At 34.1% G+C, this 27,943-nt stretch overlaps 1 protein-coding gene across 1 annotated transcript; it reads left to right on the top strand.

The window, feature by feature from the left end:
- Window positions 1–300: 300 nt before the first annotated feature.
- LOC143921398 (ATP-binding cassette subfamily C member 4-like) lies at window positions 301–26,541 on the top strand. The gene is made up of 24 exons (XM_077444700.1): window positions 301–595; window positions 708–971; window positions 9,276–9,410; window positions 11,409–11,619; window positions 13,328–13,553; window positions 13,632–13,729; window positions 13,867–14,064; window positions 14,139–14,397; window positions 15,239–15,462; window positions 15,537–15,701; window positions 15,773–15,910; window positions 15,983–16,150; window positions 17,439–17,606; window positions 17,680–17,885; window positions 17,957–18,384; window positions 20,250–20,480; window positions 20,562–20,668; window positions 22,029–22,152; window positions 22,229–22,399; window positions 22,476–22,603; window positions 22,674–22,796; window positions 22,870–22,992; window positions 24,499–24,659; window positions 24,737–26,541. The coding sequence occupies exons 2-24, from the start codon at window positions 802–804 to the stop codon at window positions 25,089–25,091; spliced, it is 4,317 nt and encodes a 1,438-aa protein (XP_077300826.1). The 5' UTR covers window positions 301–595; window positions 708–801; the 3' UTR covers window positions 25,092–26,541.
- Window positions 26,542–27,943: the final 1,402 nt, after the last annotated feature.

The raw sequence follows: 27,943 nt of genomic DNA, 5'->3' as shown, positions 1-27,943 counted from the left end.
CCAAATAGAAACCGGCAGCCGTCCCTTAGTCATGGCATATGGGCTGCGGGGCTGCAGTCCTCCCACTATAGTACATATGCATTGTATTTTTGTTTTCATTCGATCACCAGTTTGGTTAATGAGCTATTATAGCAGGATTAATCTCTGCAGCCCCTCCACTATGAATTCTCACGAGCCGCTACTGCATGGCACTATGGTATATGCATATGGAAATGCATAGAAAGTATTATGTACATAGCTTGTGAGCTTTTTAACACAGTTGGATCAACGTGGTCCACTTTCAGCCACGAAAACATGCGTAGTTCTGTTTGGAAAGAAGAGTTGCTATTTGCAAATGACACGATGATTAATAGACCTGACATCAATAAGGAGATGGGGGTTTCCGGGCAACCTCACTCGTTCTACATGCACTTTTGCGGAAACGAGAGACGTTAAGTGAATCTACTAGAAGAGGAGGGGGTGTCGAAATCAGCTGAAAGAAGCACGCCACTGCCCGACAATATTGTCACCACGAAACGCCAGTGTTTCTGTTCATACCACAGTCAGTGTGAGCCCAGTCGTCGACATCAACAGACCACATCGTCAAACCAAACAGGTAAAGTAAACCAAACACCAGGTGGTGGTTGACTTCCGTTTGTAAACACGGATGAAGACATATTCCGCATTGTAGCCGAGCGGCTGTTTCAGGTGTGCCATTTGCGTTTCAGGTCGTGGAATCTCAAGTTACCCATTGGTGAAGTGGTCATCACCAGTTGGGGGTTCGTCGGATTGCGTGTGTTGTGAACTGTGTGTGTGATAGTTATGAATTTGCCTGAAAACTCGAGGAAGAATGCCAACTTCGTCTCCAAGCTGCTGTTCCTGTGGATGTGGCCGCTCTTCAAGAGGGGTTTCAACCATGAACTGCTCGCCGAAGACATGGGCAAACCCCTCGACACTGACATCTCCCAGAAGCTAGGAGACAAGCTCGAAAGGTAAGATGCGCAATAGAAAATTGTGCAAAAAATTAAATCACTTGTACGTCATTGGACCCAAAACATAAAGCCGGTTTTGGGTTCAATGAAAAACGAATCCTGTTCGTAAATCTCCATCTAATGAATAATTTGGGTACCACTGAGTTACATTTAAAAACTTTCGGAATCATGAAATTTGAATTACATTTTTCGGTTTCAATGTACTAAAATTCTTGTATGAATAACTGTTAAATTAAATTACACTACAAGAAACAACTAAATTTCGATTCTTATCTATATATTACTCGCTCTGAGGAGATTCTTATTAGCACAACTATTTTTGTGACTATAATTTTGATCTACAGTGTATGTGCATATGTTATTTACAAAATAACTGAACGAACTAACAGGTCAAGTCTTCGTAATTCCTAAGTCTCAAAATGAGCTCCTGATATATTAAACTAAAGCTTGACTCGACATTATATAAATAGATATATTTCAAATCATTCGATTGACATTCTACAGTGTAAATCATAGTTATGACTCCATTGACATTTATATATTCACATATGTAATAGTATAGGCGTATCTTTTAAGTGAATGACACATTTAACCAGTGGTGTAGTGCTAAAAAAAAGTGTATTCAATAAAAACTTATGTATCCCGCCCCCCCCCCACCTAATTTTTTTATATTAACCAATAGTGATTTTTTAAAACATTTTTATTTATTGAAATATTTTGTGAAAATAAAATAAAAATAAATATTAAATAATAAAAAGGGGGGGGGGGGTTCTATTTATATAAATTTAATATTAAAATTGGTGCGATGGAAACGAAATAAGGTAATTAACTGATCTCAATTAACACAAAAAAATATTTTGGTCCATATTTAAAAACATAATAATTAAATATACTTGAATAAATTCGGGCGAAAGCACACTGAGTGGTATGGGACGTCACGTCCTTCTTTTTTTGCTTCAGCTTCCCGCTGTGACCGTAAACAGTGAGTGTTCCTCAAACCGAATTCAGGTGTAGTTGCACGTGCAGAATGCATATGTTTGGGAGGTCGCACGTGTATACATATCCATATGCAACCAACAAGGTTTTCATACATTTCTTCAAATATGGGATTCACCGTTATCAAGCAAGGATAAAATATCTCCGAAAACACTCCAGGGGATGATTTTTGGTACTGTGTACCGTGTATATGGGCTAGGGGTGCATCGTTTTTTTCGTATGTTTAAATTTATCTAAAAAAAAATCACGTAGCACGTACCACTCAGTGTGTTTTCGCCCTTATTGGCTGTTGATTAAATGATTAAATAATTGGCTTAATCTTAGCACATTTTTCCTTTAATACGGTCACTTTTAAAGCCAGTCTACACGCAGCAAGTCATTTAGTGAAGTTACATTTGGCTAAACTCAATGAAAATAATTCTCGCCAACTCTTGCACTTGAATAAAAAGCTGCTTACACACGCGGCAAGTGTGTAAAAAGCTAAAAAGCTGAATGTGACTAAAGCGTAACTTGACTAAGGGCGAAAGCACACTGAGTGGTACGTGGTACGGGTTTTTTTTAGATACTTTTAAACATGAGAAAAATGCAGCACCCCTAGCCCATATACATGGTACACAGTTCCAAAAATCACCCCCTGGAATGTTTTCGGTGATATTTTATTATTGCTTGACAGTGATTGATAACGGTGATTCCCATGTTTGAAGAAATGTAGGAGAAACTTGTCTGATCTCGGTTGAATATGGATATGAATACACGAGCAAGCTCCCAAACATATGCACTCTGCATGTGCAACTTCACCCGAATTCGTTTTGGGGAACCCCCACTGTGAAACGGTCAAAAGACGTGACGTCCTGTACTACTCAGTGTGTTTTCAGGCTGATTTACATACAATTTCCATAGGACTGTAATGATATTAGATTGTATATTGTGGATGGTTTTTGTCGAACGTTCTGGATTCCTAAATATTTTTTGAGTGAATGTTCATATTTGTATTGTACCTACCAAAACGTTTATTTCATGTATATATGTTACACCGAATCCGTGAAATTGTCTATTACACGCATTCGGCAAGAGAATTGCCGAATTAACTAACAACATTATAAAAGTTGAATTTATTATTAAAATTAACAAAAATAAAATAATTCCTTGAAGTGAACCTTGCCAATTATGACCAACATTGACCTTCCGAACTATGCAAATTGAGAAGCATTCCGCGAATTGTGATTATGAAATACATATACATAAACATTCGTATGAATGGATAGCAATAAAAAAAGTGCCTAATCTAAAAAAAATTATTGTTTTTGACTCAATCATACATATACATATGTAAATATATAAATATGTAACTTAGTAACACTTAATGTTTTTTGACCTAGAACCATTTTTAAAATACATATGTGGATTTTTAATAGACCAAAATAGTTTTACATGATTTTTCAAGTTCCCCTGCATTGTTTCATGATTTGATTATTGTTTATTTATTTTTATTTTTCGACACATAAATTTTGGAAACAAACTAAGATGAGGCTTGTAAAAAGTAAGCCTGTTTGAAAAACTGAATAAACATTATGATATAAAATTTGATTACAAAAAATATATTTGAAAAAAGGACTTTTTACGAAAAATATTGTAAAACTGTAATTAATTATTACAAATTGAAATTTCATGTGAAATCAAGTAGCCGTAATTAAAACTTTTAAATTTGTCATTCGCAATTTAAATATAATATATTGTATAAGAGTGTTCGAACTCAACACAGTTTATATTGTATAATATACTATACTTTCTGAAAAAATAAAAAAAAACAACTATTACCGCTTCAACGATTCGCATTGACGTGATAATGAATTCTTGGAAAAGAAAAAGCTTTCTATTATATACATATTTATGTACCAAGAATAAATTTCAAATAAAATTATAGTTTTCGATGTACTATAATATTTTACAAACATATGTACATACATATATATATATATATATATATATATATATATATATATATATATATATATATATATATATATATATATATATATATATATATACCAAGAAGGCCTAACAGGTAAACCCCAATGCGTCTTCCTGGCCAATTACAAACATCGATATACAATTTTAAGAAAGCATCATAGAGACATCTGTGGATAAATTTTGACAGACTTTGATTTGGATAAACTTACATTTTCGGAGCATTTTTTTATATATAAATCGTCATATTTCGAGATGCTTAGAAACTCGAAATTTGCGAGACATTTATGGACAAACTTGCATCATTTTTATACGAATCATCGAAATTCGAGATGCTGAAAACACGAAAATTGCGAGAAATGAGTAAAGGTTGACAATTTGTTTGAACCGTTTCAATGAAAATCAGGTAAATTGACAAACTCTGATATTAAACGATCAACCTGGAGTCCCAAACCAAGGTCTGGCCAGCACCAACCAGTGGGACTCGAACCCCTGACCACTACATTTGAAAATCATATATGCTAACCATTAGTCTACGCTGCTCGTTATATATATTTATATTTCGGCCGCCTTTGTGCGTTGCACCCATTTGTACATATGTATGGTAGGAGCGGCCCTGAATATTATCCAATATTGAACCATATGTTTGACAGCCTACTGGGAAATCACACAGGAAGGAACGCGGCAACATGAATTTTCCTAGATACTTTTAAACATGCGAAAAAATGTTGCATGCCTAGCATACACCGTCCCAAAATCACCCCCCTGGAGTGTTATTGATAAAATTTTATCCTTGTATTTATCTTTGCTTGACAGTGATTGATAACGGTGTATCCCACAATTGAATAAATATAGGAGCGTGTATATTGAGGAGCGAGTGTATAATGTAATCCTCCACAGCGGGGAGCCAAGCACACGACGTGCCGTTCTTCCCTGTGTGATTTCGTCCTAAAGGTTGCCAATTTGTTAGAACCCTTTCAATGAAAATCAGATAAATTGGCAAACTCTGATAGTCACAGATCAAGGTCTGACCAGCAGCAACCAGTGGGACTCGAATCCGTGACCACCATGTTCCAAAGCATATATGCTAACCAGCAGCCCACGCTGCTGGTTAATAATATATGTATTTATGTATGAACATGTTAATTGATATGTCAGATCTGAAATCATACAAACATACGTCGTGGACATAAAAAATGCCGCACTCGATCTTTTTTTAAATTCTGTTTGGTATTGTAATTTTCAAAAGAATTTTTGAATAGGGGTTTAAAGTGATATCAGTAAACTTTAATTGAAGTAAAAAAAATGGGAATAGTTAACATGATATAATTGGAATGGATGCAGAAATGGGAAGCGGTCATTAACGGTACTTGCACCTTTTTTGTTGTTAGATTTCTAACGTTAATATTCCTTGTGAGATGTTGAAAAGATCTTTTGTGAATAAAACAACTCAAGGATAATATTATAATTATTATATTTTAATATTTCATACTACCATACCGATTTTGAATAATCGTCAATATGCGTTGATTTCGTACAGTGAATTTAAACATTCCATCATAATATCACCCAAGTTTCGGTTATGTTTTTACGCAATCCTGATATTTGATATTTGCAAAATTATATTCGATGTCCGTCGTTTTGCCAATTTTCTTTTTAAAATAGCCCATTGATTTTCTATCGGATTCAGATCTGGATTGTTTCCCGGCCATTCTAGTGATTTGATGCCCAGTTATTCTTAAATTCTTAAATTTAAAAATAACTGGGATTCTTAATTTAATTTTAATTTTTTAATTTTATTTTAATAAAGATTCTTAAATTCTGTGATTTATATGTGAAAATATCTTTAATCATTTAGTAAAAGATTTAGACAATAAATATCGAAATTGTACTCGAGGCTCGAGCGCGATGGCATGGTGCAGAATCTTCTTGATAAATCGGATTTTTGAGTGTTGCGTTATTTCCTCGATCGTTGTAATTACTAAATAATGGTCAGGGATCCTAAACCATATGTGGTCATACACCCTCAAACCATTAAATAGGGTGAATGCGCAACGACCGGAGAAATGCATTCCGAAATGCGGTATCTTTCGCCAACTTTCAGACGAACCATGCGCATCCGATCTTGCACAAAGAAATTGAACTTCGATTTGTCAGAAAATACAACTCTTTTCCAACCATCGACAGTCCAATGCCTATGGTTCTTAGCCCAATTTAAATGATTTTTTCGCATTTTACGCGTAAGAAACGGCTTTTTGGCAGGGCGGTGTGGCCGGCCGATACCCACGATCCGAAAGTCGCCTCCTCAATGTTTTTTCCGAAAATGTCACATGATTTGATACTTGAAGCTGTGCGGAAATTTGAATGGATTTTCTAGCATCATGTGCTTGATACGACGATCTTTGCGAACACTGGTCACAAGTTCTCTTCCATTTCTGGGTTTCCTCCCCAGAGTAACAGTTTCTTGATAGTTTTTCAAAACATCGACTAACAGAGCTCTTTCCAAATCCCATTCGATGAGATATTTCACGTATAGAAAGATCCTCTTCAAATAACGTAATAATTTTTGATTTTACAACAATCGACATCTGCTATGAGTTATCCATTTTTTGCGAGATGTTTGCGCGTCCAAAAAAAACTGCCGAACTTTTAAAACTTGCTTTGTTTCAAATATCAGGTAAAAAAAAATTGAAAACAATCGAGACATAATTCAAGGAAAAAAACCAAAATTGAATGTAATATGCGGTCATGTGACATTTTTTATGTCCACGACTGTATGTATATTGATACCATTAAACGATATATTATGTGTGTTCAAAGTATGTTTTGTTTTTCTTGAAAAGTCATCATAATAATTATAGTGGTTAACATTATACATTTTGCAAAAGTTATATCCGATTTCAAACTTATGTGGTTTATCATTTTTATGTATATTTTATTTCAATTATATATGAAAAAAAGCTTGTAAAAAATATGTTTGTTACTATTGTTGAATAATATGTATATGAAAAAGCGTTCTTTATTGAATCGACCAATTAAGTCGAAGATTCGCCCTGACTTGTGTTAGCAAGAATTCCAATCCAATCTAAAGAAAACATAGTAACAGATTATCTGTTTAGAATATTAATGATCTAAAGGTTTTGTGTTTGAAACGAGCATATCTAAATGATTGCAAACCACCCGGTTGCATGTTCATTTCGATTGAATTTCAGCATGTACGAAAGACGAGATATTTATGGGGTTGCGCAGATGACATTTAGATGTACATTGATGATTGGCAATTCTTAAAATTGAGTTGGATCTTTCTGGCAAGTTTAAAACGGCAAAAGCCGAGACTAAAGTATAAAATGAGCATGCAGTAAAATGAGTATGCGCCCGCTTGGTTTGCAATCGTTTGTAGCGCAGGGTTTTTTCTCATGTAATAACCAAGAAAACTTTCCACTTTAACAACATTCCATTGCTTGGTTAGTTCATCGAAGAGATGATCTACTACTTACTCCATTCTTGTCTCAATTTACTACCGATTTCCCGGCTATCTGCGAATCTTCTTAACCTAAAGTTTAAGAAGGACTTCTAGCTTGTTTTTAAAAATATTGTTGCGTAGGGGTGGGTGGAGGATCCAAGTAAAAGGCCAAAGTCGTTTCACAGCATTTATCGATGATTAAGGAGATACACACACTGGCAGTGCTCAGTCCAGAATGTCTTGATATCGCCTAAGTACCGCCTTATAAGTGGCAGGTCTCTCAGGACATCTTCGACTTCCGATTTGTTTACCTATTGTTCTGGTTACGTACTCGGATATGTATTTCCACGACACTCAGACCCACGGTATGTGTCACTTGGGAATGCGACTCCATGGGAATGCGACAGAGTACCGCTATAGCCGCATTCATTGTTTAGCCGACTTGTACTTAAGCCTGTAGATAATCCTTGAAAGCAATTATAACGGTCGCACGTAATCAGGGATGCGCCTCGGCTTAATCCGATTGCATTTAACCGGCGGCTTTTTACTAACCTTTTATTTTAGTATACGTAACAATATTATGGTTTTCAGAATTTACTACATTGCTGGGAAGATTATTTCAAACTTTAATCACTCTGTTTGAAAAGAAGGAATCTCTGATCAATTTATTCGATTTTTCTTTTTGGAGTCTGAGAGTGTGTTTAAGATGAGTGTTTTCATTGAACGTAATGATTTGGGACATAAAACAATTATGATGATTATTTATCATTTTAAAGACTTCGATTAAGTCGCCTCTTATTCTTCTCGTCTCAGGGGTTATTTATATTAGCCAACATATTTTTTTTAATTTAACTCATAAAACAATTTTCATATCAATCAAAGTGCCAGGGCGGCGACCTGGCTCAAAAAGAAGTACCAGGGTGGCGACCTGGCCCGACTACACCACTGGATCTAACGCAATAGAATTCCACAAAAAAAAGTTTAGAGAGTGAATTTTTTCGGTCACCGCTGGCTAAGTATGTATCTTTGCACTCTATGAAGTCTTTCTATAGATCCTTTGGCAGTCTATAACTGATGGTTTTTAGATTAGAAAGTGATTTTGCACCACTGCAATACATATTTATGTAGATTTATAAGTTCAAACCAAGTCTAGTCAAATTTGAATTGCAACCTTGAATTTCACCAAATTTCGAGAACGAGCGAAAGTAACGGACCGGTCGCGTTTTAGATTGGTTTTGCGGTTTTTAACCGATTTTGCATAGGCTTCGGCAACCGATTTTTTCCGCTTGCAAAATTATCCAAGCAAAAATGTACCGACAGGGCTGATGGTGCAACTGTAAAACGCACGTTTGCTATTATATATTTTGTCACCTCACAATATCTAACGAAACTCTAATAAAAAGTGTCCTCGAAAGGTTTCAGTGAACAAAAGGGCCGATCCTCCCCCAACTCCTACCAATTTTCCCTTCAAAATTGCAAATCCGACATAAATAGTTGCGTCATCTCTTGATACAATTGCGCAATCCAATTTCATATATCTCGGTATGATACAATGACATTTTCAACAGCAAGCCTGATGACATTTTCAATTTTAAATATTTTAATAATGTGATATGTTGCAATTCGAAATATATTTACAACTCAATAAATAACAGTATTTAGCTTGGTGCAATACTGGAACGTATAATTTAAATTGATAATTTGAGAATGTGGTATAATTGCAAGGTTTTTACTTATGTTGTTAATATTTATGTAACTTGAAGATAAGTCACTTTGCATGTACATATGATATGATATTGTGTTAGGTATGCGTGGATTTTTTTTATTGATTTATTTTCAAGGCATGTTAATAATTTAATTTCTTTTTTTGCATTCAGGAACTGGTTCCTCGAGTTGCAGTCGTGCAAGAAGTTAAATAAAAAACCAAGTTTTTTGAGGGCTCTGGTCAAAACCTTCATCCCGCAATATCTCTTCGACGGAATTTTGGTGCTCTTGCAATACGTGGGATGCAAGTGAGTTTTTTTTTCATTTTATTTATTTAATACCGATCATATTGAAATGCATTTATGAATATTTAAAAAATAAATTATCAAATATTAAAATTTATTATAATATTTCAATTGGGCTTGTTCCATATCATGGGTATACTATCTCAAGATACTTTAACGTAGACCGTAGACGGGTTTTGGAAGGGTTCAAAGCCCTTGAAACTGTTTATTTTTTAAAACTTTCATACGCCAGAGCAACATTTGCAAATAAAAATGTTATATGTTTATTTTTTTCATTGATAATTTACAGTTTTCAATTCGTAATCGTCGAGTTTGTTATATATATATATATATATATATATATATATATATATATATATATATATATATATATATATATATATATATATATATATATATATATATATATATATATATATATATATATATATATATATATATATATATATATGTATACTATTTGCTACCAATTTCAAAATGTTCAAATATAAAGTACATATGTATATACATATACCCGAGCAAAGTTAGACGAATTTACTTGAATTATATACAATGTAAAAAAATGATTAAAAAACAAATAGGTTATCAACAATAATTAATCTTTTGTAAATACATACATATGTAGGTTGAAATAGTTCAAAGCAATTTTTTTTAATAATAACGTTATTTTTATCTATTATATAATGAAATTAATATGATAAAGCAGAAGTGAAGCTAGGAATTTATTATGAATGCAAATAAATTGGTATCAAAGCTTATCAAAATCTTTCAGAACAAATAACAGTTAAATATACGTATAATAAAATTATAATATTTTACATTTATTTAGAGCAACAAAAAAATCACGTCTTTGAGTTACCAAATTGGATTTAATCAATTTTAATGATTTTTGTTGGTTTGATTTCGTATATGAGATTTGAACGTTTAAAAATACGCAATTTTTACAGTTTTTTGGGTTTTGCCGTCTTTAACTCAAAATTTAGTATTACTGTGTTCAAACTCAGCATTGAAATCAATAGTCATGTGTTTAATGCTATTGACTGTGATTTTTCATCGCATTATTAGTTATAATTAATTATTTGGCGAATTTTAAACGTCAAAATATGTATATGTTTTAACCAAACGTAGTGAAATAAAAAACAGACCAAATAAATGCATAAATAGTACGGAAAAAATGGGTAAAATTGATAAATCCCTTAAATCTAAATAAGCAATATTTACTAATTTATAAAAATGCCAATTTTATTTGCAAAAAATCCATATAAAGCAGAAACGTCTTATCAAGTGTTTAGAATTGTTAAATTAAGCAAAACTGAAGTTTTATTTGATAAAGCAATACGAGCTATGAAAAAAATAATGTTATATTATAATATTGTTTCACAAATGAAGGCTTTAACACAATTTCAATTTTTATTTTAGTTAACCGAGTTAATTTCATTTCAAACTATTTCTTATACCTACTATCTACTACATATTTATCACGATATAAATTGTCCTATTTAATTTTTTAAAACTATTTTAATAGCCAATTTGTCCTGCTATTGTATGACACTCATTTGATGGACGACACCTATTAAAAATTGTTTACAGAGTACAATTGTAAATTTATTTGTTTAGATTAGATACATTTACATACATACATATGCATGTAAATCATCAAATCAACAAAACTTGTAAACATCTACGTTCAAGAGAAAAAAAAAAAACAGTTTTATGTACATAGCATAATTTCCTTAGCAACTTTCAATAATTCCAAACAAGAAAATAAACAATACTGCAACCATCGCATCTGTCGCATTGTTTAAATATAATATATGGTACAAACATATAATACCGATATTTGAACAAAATTGAATATATTTAGCACAATTCAATAGCATAACTTCACCTGTGAATATACTAATGTGAATTTTAATGTTGAAAAAAATCTTACTTTCGCTAAATTTTTAGTAATTTCAGCCACTTTTTACAAGGTTTTTCGTTATATTTCAATCCCCACAGGTCTTTTCAACCACTGCTTCTGGCTAGTCTTCTGAATCATATAACGTCGGCTGAATCATCATCATCAGGTCAGACCACGGCAGCTTTGTATGCCGGTGGAGTGGTTGCTTTGTCTCTGGGAAGTGTATTTTTGCAGCATCATGCAACTTTGAGACAACAACAGCTCGGAATGAGAGTACGCATTGCTTGCTGCTCCCTAATGTATAGAAAGGTATGACTGATTTATAAAATCATGTATGTAGAATCTAGTCGGATGTGTGAGCATTCACGCATTCACGATATCGCATTCGTAAATTAAATTCCACATAGTATACAGTTAACAAGAAGAAATAGACGTATGAAACTAGGATGGAGTGCATTCGGACGAATGAATGCGGTTTTCGAATCATAAATGCCACTTTGCCTGAAGTAAAAGATCTTCGATCAATGTGTTTTGTCAGTGATGACGTATGAATGTGAAACTTGGACATTGAACGCCAAAGTCCAATGCACTCAAAGAAGTATGGGACGTTGTATGCTCGGCGTAACGGGGAAAGATAGGAAGCAAAACACGTGGGTGAGAATTATGACAAGGGTGGTGGATAAAGTAAAAATCTTGAAATAGCTATGGGTGAGCCACGTGGCTAGAAGATGGACGAAAGGTGGACAAAAGAAGTGCTTGAATGGTACCCGGGAGAATGAAAAAGGGAAAAGGAAGACCGCAGGGAATATACATAGGTAAAAGAGATTAGGAAAATGTGTGGGGTGATAGCCTAGTTGCTACACATCCAATGCACTCAGAGAAGTATGGAGCGTTGTATCCTTGGCATAACGAGGAAAGACGAAAAACGGGTGAGAGGTATGATGAGAGTAGTGGATATAATGGATAGACTGAAAATATTGAAATGGCAATGGGTGGCACACATGGACAGAATAATGGACGAAAGGTGTACAAAATAAGTGCTAGAATGCACTCAAAGAAATATGGAACGTTGTATGCTTGGCATAACGAGGAAAGACGAAAAACGGATGAGAAGTATGATAAGAGTAGTGGATATAGTGGATAGAGTGAAGAGATTGAAATGGAAATGGGCGGGCCACGTAGCTAAAAGATTGGATGAAAATTGGACAAAATAAGTACTAGAATGGTATCCAAGAGAATGCAAAAGGGTAAAAAGAAGACTTCAGGGAATATAGGTAGATGAAATTGGAAAAATGTGTGGGGTGAGAGCCAAGTTACTACACATTCAATGCACTCAAAGAAATATGGAACGTTGTATGCTTGGCATAACGAGGAAAGACGAAAAACGGATGAGAAGTATGATAAGAGTAGTGTATATAGTGGATAGAGTGAAGAGATTGAAATGGAAATGGGCGGGCCACGTAGCTAAAAGATTGGATGAAAATTGGACAAAATAAGTACTAGAATGGTATCCAAGAGAATGCAAAAGGGTAAAAAGAAGACTTCAGGGAATATAGGTAGATGAAATTGGAAAAATGTGTGGGGTGAGAGCCAAGTTACTACACATCCAATGCACTCAAAGAAATATGGAGCGTTGTATGCTTGGCATAACGAGGAAAGACGAAAAACGGGTGAGAAGTATGATAAGAGTAGTGGATATAGTGGATAGAGTGAAGAGATTGAAATGGAAATGGGCGGGCCACGTAGCTAAAATAATGGACGAAAATTGGACAAAATAAGTGCTGGAATGGTACCCGAGAGAATGCAAAAGGGTAAAAAAAACACCGCAGGGAAGATAGGTAAACGAAATTATGAAAATTTGTGGGGTGAGATTGATGAGAGTTGCGCAAAACAGAGACGAATGGAAAAGTGTTTTGGAGAGTCCTAAATCCAGCAATGGATGGTGAATGGCTGTAGATGATGATGATATAGTTAGCAGACAGAATATACCTATACATAACCTATTCTATACCTTCAGATACTGCGGATGAGTTCAGAGTCTTTCACGCAGATAACTGTGGGGCAAGTCGTCAATCTGATGTCCAACGATGTCAATCGATTCGATTCAGTGTTGAAATTTTTGCATATTATCTGGGTTGTTCCGATACAGATTGGATTGTGTTGTTATTTGTATTCTCAAAAAGTGAGTTCCGTCGCACTCTTGGGAGTTTTAACTATAGTTTTGCAGACGTTGCCATTGCAAGGTATGGACATGTGAATTGTAAATATGCCATTTATTTTTTGTACGATATGTATTTTGCTCATTTGTTCATATGTTTCAGGTTTCATAAGTAAATTGTCGGCTAGATTGCGTTTGAAAATTGCACAAAAAACTGATGAAAGAGTTCGACTTATGGATGAAATCATATGTGGGATTCAAGTAAGTGATATTTTAGCATAATACTTTGAATAAAACAATGCGTAAAACACGTAAGTGAAGTAAGTTCGTAAGGTTTTATGCTTGAAAGCTATGTAGCTGTTATATCGTACCTCTAGTGACATCTATTTATATTTCAGGTATTGAAGATGTACGCTTGGGAGAAACCATTCGAAAAAGCCGTATCCATAGCTAGAAATAATGAAATGAAGTTTTTGAAACAGGTGTCATATTTGAGAGCGATCAATGCCAGCTTTTTAATATTCACAGAGAGATTTGCATTATACATCACACTTCTGGGACATGTTCTTTTGGGACATTCCATCACCGCTGCCACTGTCAGTATTTTTAGATTAATATACTCACATCAATCGAAATTATTTCAGTACTAACTTTATAAACCCACTTTAAGGTCTATTCTCTGGCACAATTCTATAACATGTTGCAAACTATGTTGGCATATGTCTATCCATGTGCTGTGACTTCTGCTGCAGAATGTTTCGTAAGCATAAAACGCATACAAAGCTTCTTGCTTTTGGAAGAGAAAGATAAGCCTATAGCAATTTTGGATTCGGATGCTGAAATGAGAGCCAATTTGTATTCGCAGAAAAGTGTTGACTTCTTTACCAAACCCGGAATTACTAAAGAGGACAGCGGGTTTATTAATCATTGTAAGTTTCCAAAAGTTATCTTTTGTGTATTTACTATAACCCTTTGAATGCTGACCAACGCCGATTGGCGTTTTTCCAAGAAGTCCATCGAACTGAAAAACGCCGATAGGCGTTGTTGTATTTTGAGCATGTACAAAGTAAACAAGAATGCTACCCGCTAAGTCTTTCCAGGTAGCATTGAAAAAAAAATGCATTAAACACGGGTCGTGTAATCCGTGTCACTGTTTCTAAAGACTGGTTTACACCGGAATTTCTGAATTTATAATCATAGCAGAATTTCCCGATGGAAGTCCCTAACTGCTGAGTATTTTAGATTGTGGCTTAGCATTTAGATTGTGAGCATAACATTTTAACAACAATGAAGAAGATGGAACTAGTTTTGGAAAAATACATTCATTAATAGACTTATTTTGTTTATTTTATATTGTTTCATGATATATTAGAGAGTTTAAACACACCTTTACAAAACTTGAAATCCTCGGTGGTAGTTATCTAGGGTTTGTTTGGATTAGCTACAATTTTTATATCTGCTTTCTATTGAATTTCTAAATAATTCAAGTTGGAATTGTTGGTGAAAGTTTCAGCGTAGTGTGCTTTCAACAGAAAAGACTCAAACTCATTACTCAAAGGGTTAAACAGAGCTGGATCGTTCATATGTGCAAATAGTGTAATGCACGCGGGCGGCTGGATTCGGAGGGCGGCTATCACCGCGAGTATTATTAAGTCGATCCCGATTATTTTTTTTCCTATTTGGTTCACAAGAGATTGTCCGGCCCCCTTTGACCAACCCTTTACTTAAATATATTGAAACATTCTCATTTACATATGTACATGTTGCTAGCATATGAAGATCACAAAGAAGACTCAACGGATGATTTAAAAGTCAATGTTTTGGAGTATTCTAGCAGTATCGATAGTGTGGATATGCCGATGATAGAGATTACAAATCTTACAGCATCTTGGCTGAGGGAAGTCCATCATAATCAAGCCACTCTTAAAAATATATCGCTGAGTATCAAAAAATCACAATTAGTAGCAGTAATAGGTTCAATAGGAGGAGGAAAGGTAACTTGACATAGACAAATTCAATTTAAATTTTAATGAGATTCAACTTTCAATTGGTTTATTTATGTTTTCAGAGTTCGCTCTTTCACTTGATCCTGAAAGAACTGACTCCTCAATTGGGCAGCTTGCAAGTTAATGGTAGCGTATCTTACGCCAGTCAAGAACCTTGGCTTTTTGCAGCTAGCATAAAGAACAACATCCTATTTGGACTTCCGTATGAATATAGGAAATATAAAGACGTAAGTACAATATATTACAGGATTTGGATTAGCTAATGTACATTTTTAAATATTCACATTGTTTGTACTAGGTTGTACGAGCTTGTGCTTTAGAAAAGGACTTTCAACAGTTGCCCCAAGGTGATCAAACTCTGGTCGGTGAAAGAGGAGTGTCTCTCTCCGGTGGACAAAAGTCCAGGATCAATTTGGCTCGAGCTGTTTACAGAAAGGTAAATTCGCACGTTTAAAATCAAGTAAATGAAGACTGGGTATAGTTATTTTTACTGTTGATATGATTTTAGGCCGATATTTATTTGTTGGATGATCCCTTGTCTGGGCTCGATACACCTGTTGGAAACTACCTGTTCCAGGAGTGCTTCGGTCGTTATCTAAGTGGCAAAACTTGCATACTTGCAACCCATCAGTTGCAGTATCTCAAGTTGGTAGACATCATAGTTGTTATCGATAATGTAAGTGAAATTATATAAAAGATTATCCTTATCTTTTGATCTAAAAACGGTTCCAATACTGCTTGCTTTTATTCAAAATCAAATTCAGTCTATCCTTGTTTTCCACCCTTTTGAGATTTTAGTCATTTTCTTATATTACCTGCAATATAGTTGAAACCTTAAAGTTAAATTTTCCTACCCTTATTTAGTCCTAGAAGTCAAATGAAATATTTCATCTCAATTAACCCTTTGAATGTTGACCAGTTGTTGGACAGCGGGTTTATTATTCATTGTAAGTTTTTAAAAGTTATCTTATTGTGTATTTACTTAACATTTTGAATGCTGACTGAATAAGTCCATGGACCTGAAAAACACCAATAGGCGTTGTATTTTGAGCATGTACAAATAAAACAAGAATACTACCCGCTAAGCCTTTCCAGGTAGCATTGAAAAAAAATGAATTGAAAATGGTTAGTTTAATCCGTGTCAATGTTTATAAAGACTGGTTTACACCAGAATTTGTGAATTTATAACCACAGCAGAATTTCTCGATGGAAATCCCTAACTGCTGAGTATTTTAGATTGTGGCTTGGCATTAAGATTGTGAGCATTGCGTTTAAACTACATATATAATCCACTATACAACTATAAAATCCTCAGCGGTAGCTATCTAGGGTTTGTTTGGATTAGCTACAATTTTTATACCTGCTTTCTATTGGATTTATAAATAATTCTAGTTAGAAATATTGGCGAAATTATCAGCGTGGCGGGCTTTCAACAGAAAATACATCAAAACTCAAAGGGTTAAGATTCATACTTACATACATACTATTCAAGTTTTAATATTGACTAGTGTTATGCCCGTTGATTTCATCGAGTGACTTCGGATGGAATTGATACACGAATTAAAATAAAGTTATATATTATACATATATAAATATAGTTTATTTTAATTTATAGGCGCGCGCGCGTATTAATGCACGTTCACCCGTTCTAAATTATGAATGAATATGTGTGTGTGTGTGTGTGTGTGTGTTTGTATGTGTCAGCCGTCACTCGGCCTGACGTCGCACATGCCTGTCGTCGCTCAGCCTAACGTCACATGACGCCCCCCCCCCCTCCCGCTTCCCCACTACCACGCTTCCCCGCATCTCTGCAACCACTTCACTCTGATTGGCTGTGTGTTGACGATCTGGCACAAACACACATACCCACACACGTCGCGTCCGTTTTTATATATGTACATTATATCTTTTTAAATAATTCAACCATAACTTAAAACTGATTTGTTTAAATATTATAAATTTAGGGAAGGATTGAAAATATTGGAACGTACGAGGAATTTTTAAGTTCGGGTCAAGATTTCAGCAAATTGATCACTGCACAGTCGCCAATACCTCAACAACAAGATACAGAAGAAAATAACCTAACAGCTACGAACAGTATTCGAGAAATTTCCAGAAGAATATCCATCGCTGTAAGTATTATATAATGATTCGTCTGAAAAAATCTAAGACTTTTAACACCGTATTAATTTTTTGCTTCCAAAGTCAACAGTCAAATCTGAATTCGACGAAGAAGAGCACATAGAACAGGAACAAGTGAGTGAAGAGAAGGTTTCAGGACTTATGGGTTGGAACATTTACTGGAGATACTGGAAATCTGGGAAGCACACGTGTATCCTGGTACTAATGGCGAGCATGCTTGTGTTGAGCCAATTGTCTGCGAGCTCTACCGATTACTGGGTCACATATTGGTAGTATACAATCTTACTTTCATATTATATTGGAATTAGAATTGTTTAAACAAAGACTGATTATGATTTAGGACTAATCAATACTTCCAAGAAACCACCAATGCAGAAGCAATCGGAGATATATATTTAACAGCATCAGATGGCAACCTGGAAAGCTTCTTCGGTATACAGGTGTATGATTATACAGATCTTAACGACACCAGTATAGCTTCAAACTTCACTGATAGCTTCATCGAAAATTCAACGTATCCTGATCTTCCAAAGCCAGAATTGAAGTTAAAGAGTCTGACGGATGCACTGAGGCAATTGATAGGTCCGTTGACGTCCATGCAATACATGTACGTTTACACTTTTTTCATCCTCCTGTGCATCGTACTCAGTATAACTGGATGCATTTTGTTCTTCATGATGTGTATGAAATCATCACAGAGTCTTCACGAGGTTACCTTTCATACGATACTCCGAGTTCCAATGCAGTTCTATGATACCAATCCGTCAGGTACGTGTTGACTTACTAGATGTGATAAAAATATGGTGATTGCGGGTAGATATCATTACATTTACGAAGGCCCACCCCCACTCCTCGGAAAAGATCCGCATAAGCAACGCTCAGTATACATGCTCATCTTTTACGTGAAGAGTGGGTGGGCCTTCATAAATATAATGGATTTTAGCAGAGGCGGCTCGTCTTTAAGGGCAAACGGGGCACTGCCCCAAAAAAAAATGCATCTTGTTAATTTCTCTTCAAGAGACACGGAATAAATAAACACAAGTGTTTATTTATCCCGCTCACCACACTGTGAGCAGAACTGGTTTGTAATTTAGTTCGGGGCAGTCACTTATCTGTCGTGGTCCCGTGGTCGCCGGCTTCAGTTTACCTGCTACTCGGGCACTGTGTAGAATGTAGACAGTTAGTCGAAGCAGAGAAAAAAGATCCGTATTACCGTATGCAGAAGGTCGCTTTTAGTTGGCTGCGTTAAGTTCTCTTTGGGGCAGAATATGTCAGCTCCGGTCGTCTATATTCTCTATACCAGAGCTATACAACCTCTGGATATTCGTGGCACACATTATTTACGACTCGTAAAGTTTGTCAGCTACGTGCATACATACATATTTACTTCATTGGCAGTCGCTAGCTAGTCCGTACATACATAGGTAATAAAACGTTAAGTAACATCAGTTTTCTCCCCTCACACGCGATCTCACTCGCACGTGTTTATGTGCCAAGTGGTGCCCGCTGTACTAAAAATGCCACGTCACTCGCGTTGCGATGCTCTGCTCTATACGATTCGAAAAATACATGACACCGTCAACGTTTTTCGAAATTTCAACTATGTATATTACTTTATTTATGTACGTAGTAACAATAGATGAAGTTTTGTGATCATGCGAAAATTCGAACTCGAGATTTTGACTGATTCAAACTCAGAATCGATCACTTGTGTGTTTGGACACACACAAAAAAATTATGTGTGTCCGTGTTTCTGTATTTTGGGGATTTTTTAACACCGTTAGTCCTATCGAACTGAAACTTAGTATCGATTACTGAAATTCTTATAGTAATCGATAAGCTTAATACCAAGTTATGTATAAAATTTGGTAAACATCCATCAACCGGAAGTGGCAGTTTACTCTTGCTCGATTTTTCTTCCACTATTTGTATAAACCCCTTAAACACGAAAAAATCAATGTGATATAAGATTTCATTATTTTATTTTGACCGTTTAAATTATTTTTCTTTTCTTGATATTGAATGTGTATAATACTTATAGTGATTTTAAGTAATAAAAAAATTTCGAACAAAATCCAACCACCGAAAGTGGACTTTTTGTCTTGTGTAAGTTTCCCTACGTTTGCTCTCAATTTGTATCGAAAATGCTCTCATAACCGGTTTGTGTGAACGTGTATGTATGTTTGATTAACAAATTTTGTTTTTTATACTTCTTATATTCCTCAAATACATAGATAAAGTCATGGGTCACAAATTAACAATTTTATCATTAAATATATTTTAATAATAACATTTTCGCTTTTTCCGAACACATAATGAACGAAGTTAATCATTTGTTAATAAAAATAATTTTCTTTGCATACAATGTCATTAAAAATATATAAATTTAATTTTTTGGATATAAAATAAATATGTAGGAGGAAGAGTGGTGGGGCTTGACTCTTCGTGCCCCACCTGTTTTTAAAGTCATGAGCCGCCCCTCGATTTAAGTAGACTAATATTCCAAATATGAGTTAAATGAACAAACCAAGTATATAATCTTTTTTAAATTACACGTATTCACTGTATTTTTGTTCTCATTTCATGTGTCAATGATTTAATTATGTGTTTAATGTTTTCTTTTGACTCCACAGGTAGAATTTTGAATAGATTTTCAAAAGATCTGGGCACAATTGATGAAATGCTTCCAAAAGACATGTTGGAAGCAATTCAAATATTGATGTTCATGACGAGTGCTATGATAATGGTAAGCATAACAAATACCTGGTTATTAGTGCCGATCGTTGTTATGGTGCTACTCTTTTTCTTTTTACTGACAGTCTACTTACGTTCGGCACAAGACGTCAAAAGACTCGAAGGAATAAGTAAGATTTATCAAATTTAGTATTTCAAACAGTCATAAATGTAATTTTATAAATAAAACTGAAATTAATGCTTGATTTCAGCTCGAAGTCCCGTATTTACACATGCATGCACCACTATAAAAGGTATAGCCACTATACGATCCTCGAATGCACAGATGAGACTAACCAAGGAATTCGATTCATATCAGGTCATTTTCTCATCTTATCTTTCTCGTATTGGTTTCCTCATGATCTTGACAGTCCTCAAAAAGAGCGCTATCTACAGAAAAATCATCTGTTTGTATGAACAATGATTGAATCTGTCTGCTTTTCCTCTCCATCCCAACAAATTTAGCCAAGTGCTGTAGAAGAGAACTAATAACTTCCTTATTTAATCATTACTAGTGTTGCGTAGGGGTGGGTGGAGGATCCAAATAAAAGACCAAAGTCGCTTCACAGCATTTATTGGGTGATTAAGGAGATCCACGCACTTCCAGTGCTCCGTCCAGAATGCCTTGGTATGGCCTAAGTACCTGCTTATAAAGGGCAGGTTGCAAAGTGCATTTTCCTCGATACGTTTGTTTACCTATTGTTATAGTCACGTACCAGATATGCAGTCCCACAGTCTCGCACTGTCAGTTCTGAGAACTCTAGCGGAAAGTAGCTGGGTGCCGTTACCGACCCTAAGTCCCTTCGAGGGTCTCCATTGTTAGCCGACAGCACTTAAGCCTGGAGACTATCCTTGAAAACCAATTATAACGGCGGCTCCTTTTAGCATATGCTACACTAGTATTGTACCCGATGAAATATCATCGCAAGGGTGTTGGCATATTAATTCATTAAATAAAAAAAAATTAAAAGAAATGTGTCGGTCCTATGTTCGACTGCATGTGGTCGAACTTTTTTCATATACCTTTTAAATATATTTAATTTAATATTTATATTTAATTGTTTAATATAAAAATGGTACCTACCTATCTACATATAAACAATATAAAATACCAATAGAAAAATTAATTAAATAAATAAATTTTCAATACATGGCGGTAAACGCTCAGAAACTTAGCGCCGTATATTTGCCTAGATGAATAATTGGTAGCAAATAGTATACATATATATATATATATATATATATATATATATATATATATATATATATATATATATATATATATATATATATATATATATATATATATATATATATATATATATATATATATATATATATATATATATATATATATATATATGGAAGTTTTTTTTTTAATTTTATATTCGTACGTTTTTTTCGCATTGTTTTAGCTGTGAGATACATATGTACATTTGTATATCGAATCGAAACGACTGTTATAGAACTGTGAGCGTTATCTCGGATACACACACAGATAGACAGAATAGTGATATTACATTTAATATACAATCATTATATGTACATTGACTCAAATTATCCACAAATAATATTTCCTTTGTACCTTATTTTCGAACCTTTTCTTGAAGCTAATCAAAATTATCATCCGAATTTGACTTTATATTATTATTTAGCAATTATTTTATTTATATTTTCAGGATATTCACACAGCTTCGTGGTACCAGTTTTTAGCAAGTCGAACGACTTTTGGATTTTGGTTGGATTTGACTAGCATATTATTCGTATGCTGTGTTACATTTTCTTTCATTTTTTACAGAAATGGTAATCAATCGATTATAGATATACATATGTATATATATCAAATCCAAAATTGTTTGAATGTATGTATTCTTTTCAGGAAAATGGCTATCGGGTGATGTTGGTTTGGCCATATCACAATCTTTGATTCTTGCATCCATGGTACAATTTGGTGTTAGGCAGCTCACTGAAGTCATATCTCATTTGACAAGTGTGGAAAGGATCCTTCAGTATACAGATCTGCAACAAGAAAAAGGATTGGATAAAGGAGGTGAGCTAAATTATGATAATAAAATACGACGTATTTCAAAGTAGCATTGATTATGGTGTGCTCTTTTGCTGTTTAGAAACGAATACTCCAGATTTTTGGCCGTCAGCTGGGTCTATTTCCTTCAAACAAGTGTCTTTGAGTTACTGTGAAAAAGAGAATCCCGTTCTGGACGACTTGAATATACAGATAAAGAATGGTTGGAAGGTAAATATGCAAATTGACACTTCTTCAATCTTTACCGAATTCGAACTGACAACGATCATGATGATTTCAGGTTGGAATCGTCGGAAGAACCGGTGCTGGAAAATCATCTCTCATTTCCGCCTTATTTAGATTGGCCAACGTCAGAGGAAATATTGCTATCGATGATGTGGAAACCAGTAAAATATCTTTGCAGGTATAATATCTATTTATATAGTAAGTCATAGTTTTCTAATAGTGTGTGTTTTAATTTCAATTATAATTTTCAGGATCTCCGTTGCAAAATATCAATAATACCACAAGAGCCTATATTATTTTCTGCATCAGTTCGGTATAATTTGGATCCGTTCAATAAATACGACGATGCTACTTTATGGGGTATTTTAGAAACGGTTAGTACATACAGATTAGGTATTAATATATGTTTCAAATCTGATCACAGATGAAAACGTATGGAAAATCAGACTTAGATCACTAGCTGATGTATGTATGTAGATATAAATTTATATCACTTATCAGTACATTCATTTAACCCAGATGTGTGATAGATGATTTTTACTTTATCTATGTACGTAGTAACAATAGATGAAGTTTTGTGATCATGCGAAAATTTGACCTCGAGATTTTGACTGATTTGAACTCAGAATCGATCACTAATCACGTTTTCATGATCTAGAAAAAATGTGTTTGCCTGTGTGTCAGTGGATTTTTTTGAACACCCTTCGTCCTATTGAACTAAAACTTGGTATAGGTTACTGAAATTTTAATCGATACGTCGTAAATTTTTTTCAAATTTTTAAGTTGACCGGAAATGGTACTTCCCCTTATAGGTGTCCTCTTCTTTTAAGTTTTTGAATTCAATTATCTCACAAACCGCTAACCGAATGAAATTTTTTTACGTATAATAGAAATTATACATTTTATAACTTAATATTTTTACCTGAACCGTAAGTAGTACTTTTACTCTAGAGCAGTGGTTCTTAACCTGGGTTCGATCGAACCCCAGGGGTTCGGTGAGTTAGTCTCAGGAGTTCGGCGGAGGTCAAGACACACACCCGACTCATATGATTTGGGTGCCAATTAAGAAGGATTCTAATTAAGAAGGGTTCGGTGAATGCGCATATGAACCTGGTGGGGGTCAGTACCTCCAACAAGGTTAAGAGCCACTGCTCTAGAGAATCGAGGTTTTTTAATGTTTTCTCAGAAAATTTTTGGTTTATTATACTGAAATTTCATATATAGAAGTGTAAGCTTAATACCAAGTTATGTATAAAATTTGTAAGCATTCGTCAGCTGGAAGTGGCAGTTTACTCTTGTTCGATTTTTCTTCCACTATTTTTTTCGCCCCCTTAAACATGTGTGCTCTTCACAAAAACAATCAAGTATAATTCTTGCATCAATGTGATGAAAATAAAAAAAAAATCACTAAATTTAACAAATCGGAAGTGGGATTTTTTCCTCTAAGAAAAGTCAAAAATGTTGTGACCATGATTATTTCCACACCCCTGAACGTATCAAGCTGAAAATTTATATTTGTATTCTTTACGTACTAACTTAGAGCTGATAAGTTTTTGGTCAGAATTCGTAAACCGCAAGTAGTATTTTTTTTTAAAACAATATTTCATTATTTTATTTTGACCTTTTAAATTATTTTTATTTTCTTGATATTTAATGTGTATAATAATCATAGTGATTTTAAGTAATAAAAAAATTACAAACAAAATCCGACAACCGGAAGTAGAACTTTTGCCTTGTGTAAGTTTCCCTACATTTGCGCTTAATTTGTATGTGTGAACGTGTTTGTATGTTTGATTAACAAATTTTGTTTTTTATACTTCTTATATTCCTCAAATACATAGATCAAGTCGTGGGCTGGTTAAATCAGATTTTTTTTCTAGGTGTCTTTGAAAGAATCAATACCATCTTTAGACTTTCAAATATCAGAAGGAGGGTTGAATTTCAGTCTCGGTCAACGACAATTGATTTGTCTCGCCAGAGCCATACTAAAAAATAATCAAATTCTCGTACTAGACGAAGCTACAGCTAGTATGGATCCACAGTAAGCATTAAAATATACTTACATACTACTCACGTAGATTTTAAATGTAACTAACATATATATTTGCATATTTATAGGACTGATAGTTTCATACAAAACATCATCAGAGAGAAGTTCGCACACTGTACAGTTCTCACGATAGCTCACCGCTTAAACACCATCATTGATTCAGATAGAATATTGGTGATGGATGCAGGCAGGAGTGTAGAGTTCGATTGTCCTTATTTGCTGTTACAAAAACCCTACAGTCAATTGTCATCAATGGTAAGAGAGACGGGCGATTCGATGGCCGCAACGCTTCGCGCCATTGCAGAAAAATCATACGTTGAGAGGAATCCTGTAGATTGTCTGCAAAAAAATAAATTGAATTCCATATGCAAAGACGATGAAAGTATATCATACGGAAGTATGTCCGATGAGTATGATTCGTGATCTGGGGTTCAGTATGAATTCGTTCATACTATACGTTCATGAAATTTCATATTTGTGTAAAATATGAATGTGGCTCAAACTATTATGCTCATTAAATATTGTCATCTATGTGTGAAGTAGATTTAATAAGTAATATGTTATTGTTTTTATATTGTTCCATGTCAAATTTTAACGGTTATGAATACTATCTTACCATGTAAGAATCGTTAATATTTTTTTTATGTATGTAGTCACATCACTCAAAAGCACTTAATTGAATATATATGTATGTATGACAATAAAGTAATATGTATGGTTTTGACCAAGAAATAATAATACGTCTGAAACTTTAAAAACTTTAATTTGTTGCTATTGCATATATGCAAGAGATCGCAGAAACATTATGTTATCTATTTTTCTATAGTACAAAGAATAATGTAATCTTAGGCAAAAAACTATAAGTTTATGCTTGTATTAGAATTTTTCCTATTAATTTTTAAGTGAAAAACATAATCAATATCGATGAGTTGTTTTAAATGTAATTTTTTATAATCAATGCTAATATTGTATAATGTGTTTAAAATTTGATGTACTCCTTTAGACCCGGACACCGTGCGATCAGAAAAATTGTATGGAAATGTGAGCGACAAATAAGTTGACGGGTGTGGCATGCCCCATCTAACTGCAAACATTGGTCTGGTCGCCCTCAACCAAGTCGCTCGCAAGTCGCACGGTGTAGCCCGGCTCTTATTTAACGATCAGTTTTGGGCAACGGTTAAATTACAACTTCAATATTTTATATAATTGAGTAAAACACCACTAAGTGACTGCATTTCAATGCATTGAAACAATTTTTGTTCGGAAAATGTTTAAAATAATGCAAATTCATACACTGAAGCAATGGTGTTTAAACAATGATTAAGTGACATATCGGGGTATTTATTTTACTCAATACCAAAAGCTGATCGTTAAGAAAATAAGTATACATTTTAATAATTAGGAAAAGAGCGTTCTTTACATTTGTATTAATAATATTTTAATGTGTCAAACTACATCGGCTGGAGAAAATATCTTATGTACTTATTTATTATTTTTAGCTATAATTTATATCCTTGATGATACATATGTACATATGTGTATACAAAAAGGAATTTTTTTTATTGAATTGTTCCATTAATTATGTTGTAAAAGAATTCAAAATATAAATTATGTAATTTAATTATTAATTAAAATAAAAATATCGTATGTGTTTATTATTAACTGAAAGTATAATTTTTGTTTTATAATCAGTTTTGGTTTTAAAATCGAATGTACACATTTTGACATGATTGATTTTTATGACATAGTTAAAATGTATATAATTCTGTGATACGATTACTCTCCTAACATTGTAAATATTTATGAAAATTTAAAATAATTCGAGTATTATTATTTTTATATCAATAAAATTGAATACCTATTATTTCGCATCAACGGTTATTTCAATGAAATCCCTGCTTAAACCTCAATTTGAGGATCATACTGAGAACCTACATATAAAAGTTGATTACTCCGATGTTTAAATAATAGAATATAATTTTATATATACCATTTCCTGGCCTCTACGAATATAATAAAAAGAACCAATTCACATACTGAAATAAAAAATAGTACATACATATGTACGTATATCAAACTGTTATCAATTAATAAAGAATAAGAGGACCATTGTTGATATACATACATACAAAGACTTCGCTTATACTATTTTATTTATTACTAGCCTCTTCTTAGCTCGCTTTTGATTTTTTCGTCTGACGAAATTTAGGTTCTTATTCACACTTTTCCGATCGTTTTCAAACATTTTGCAATTTTGCTCGGTTTGGTCATCAATATATGTATGTATGTATGTGGAAATCAAGTCCGCCATTACGATGGTGAAAAATAATCGTAATAGACACGTTTGAAAATACTCCATGATCGTTCTCGGTGACATTATTCCTTGCATGGATACGTTAAAGTCATTCAAAATGTAAAAAATATCTGTCAAATAAGCTAGCTATCCAGTTGATGTTTTGAAATAGTTCTGGCATAGTTTGTTGGTTTTGTTTTATAAATATAGCGATCTCATCCCTGCGCTGATATACTCTCTTCAATAATAGGGGTTTGGTGCAAACGATCGACAAGCGCCAGACAGACTGAACCACAGATTAACTGGATGGCTGCTTTAAACGCAATTCTCGACTTCACGAACGATAGATTGAACATCAGATGACGAGTAACCTTTCGATGTGCACAGATGCAATTATTAAAATGGTAATTATTAAAATTGAGTTGGATCTTTCTGGCGAGTTTAATAAGGCAAAATTCAGAACTAAAGTATCAGAAGCACAGAACGTATACAGGGTAGCTATGTCGGGACTTCGGGTAGATTTCGCTTAGTGTAAGTGCGAGCAGTGCGCACGCATAAGGTACACGTACAGTTAATCTGTGGTTCAGTCTGTCTGGCGCTTGTCGATCGTTTGCACCGCATCGAATAATAGTCGTCCTATAATCAGCGTCCATATATTGGCATAGTATCCCAAATAATTTAGGGCTTGTCTTTATATAATTAATATAATAAATGAGATAATGCAACGTTGTCATAAACTATTGTTTTAATTTTTTAATTACGTATTTGTCCGCGGACCAGGTACCACCAGTGTACGAACCAGTACTGAGCCGCGGACCAGCGTTTAAGTAGCACTGCTATAAACTCATATAAATGGAATTTGCCCTAGGGCAGGAGTCATTAAATTTTTAGTCGGAAAGTTAACAAATACAATATATTCAGTCTACGTACCACAAACGTATACATAAATAATCCTATTGATATAAATCAAGACCAATAACTA

The sequence above is a fragment of the Arctopsyche grandis genome, chromosome 13 (assembly GCF_051622035.1).
Source record: "Arctopsyche grandis isolate Sample6627 chromosome 13, ASM5162203v2, whole genome shotgun sequence".
In the NCBI taxonomy this organism is placed as follows: Eukaryota; Metazoa; Arthropoda; class Insecta; order Trichoptera; family Hydropsychidae; genus Arctopsyche; species Arctopsyche grandis.
Note: the sequence above shows the minus strand (reverse complement) of the source record. Positions and strands in the feature narration are given on the sequence as shown.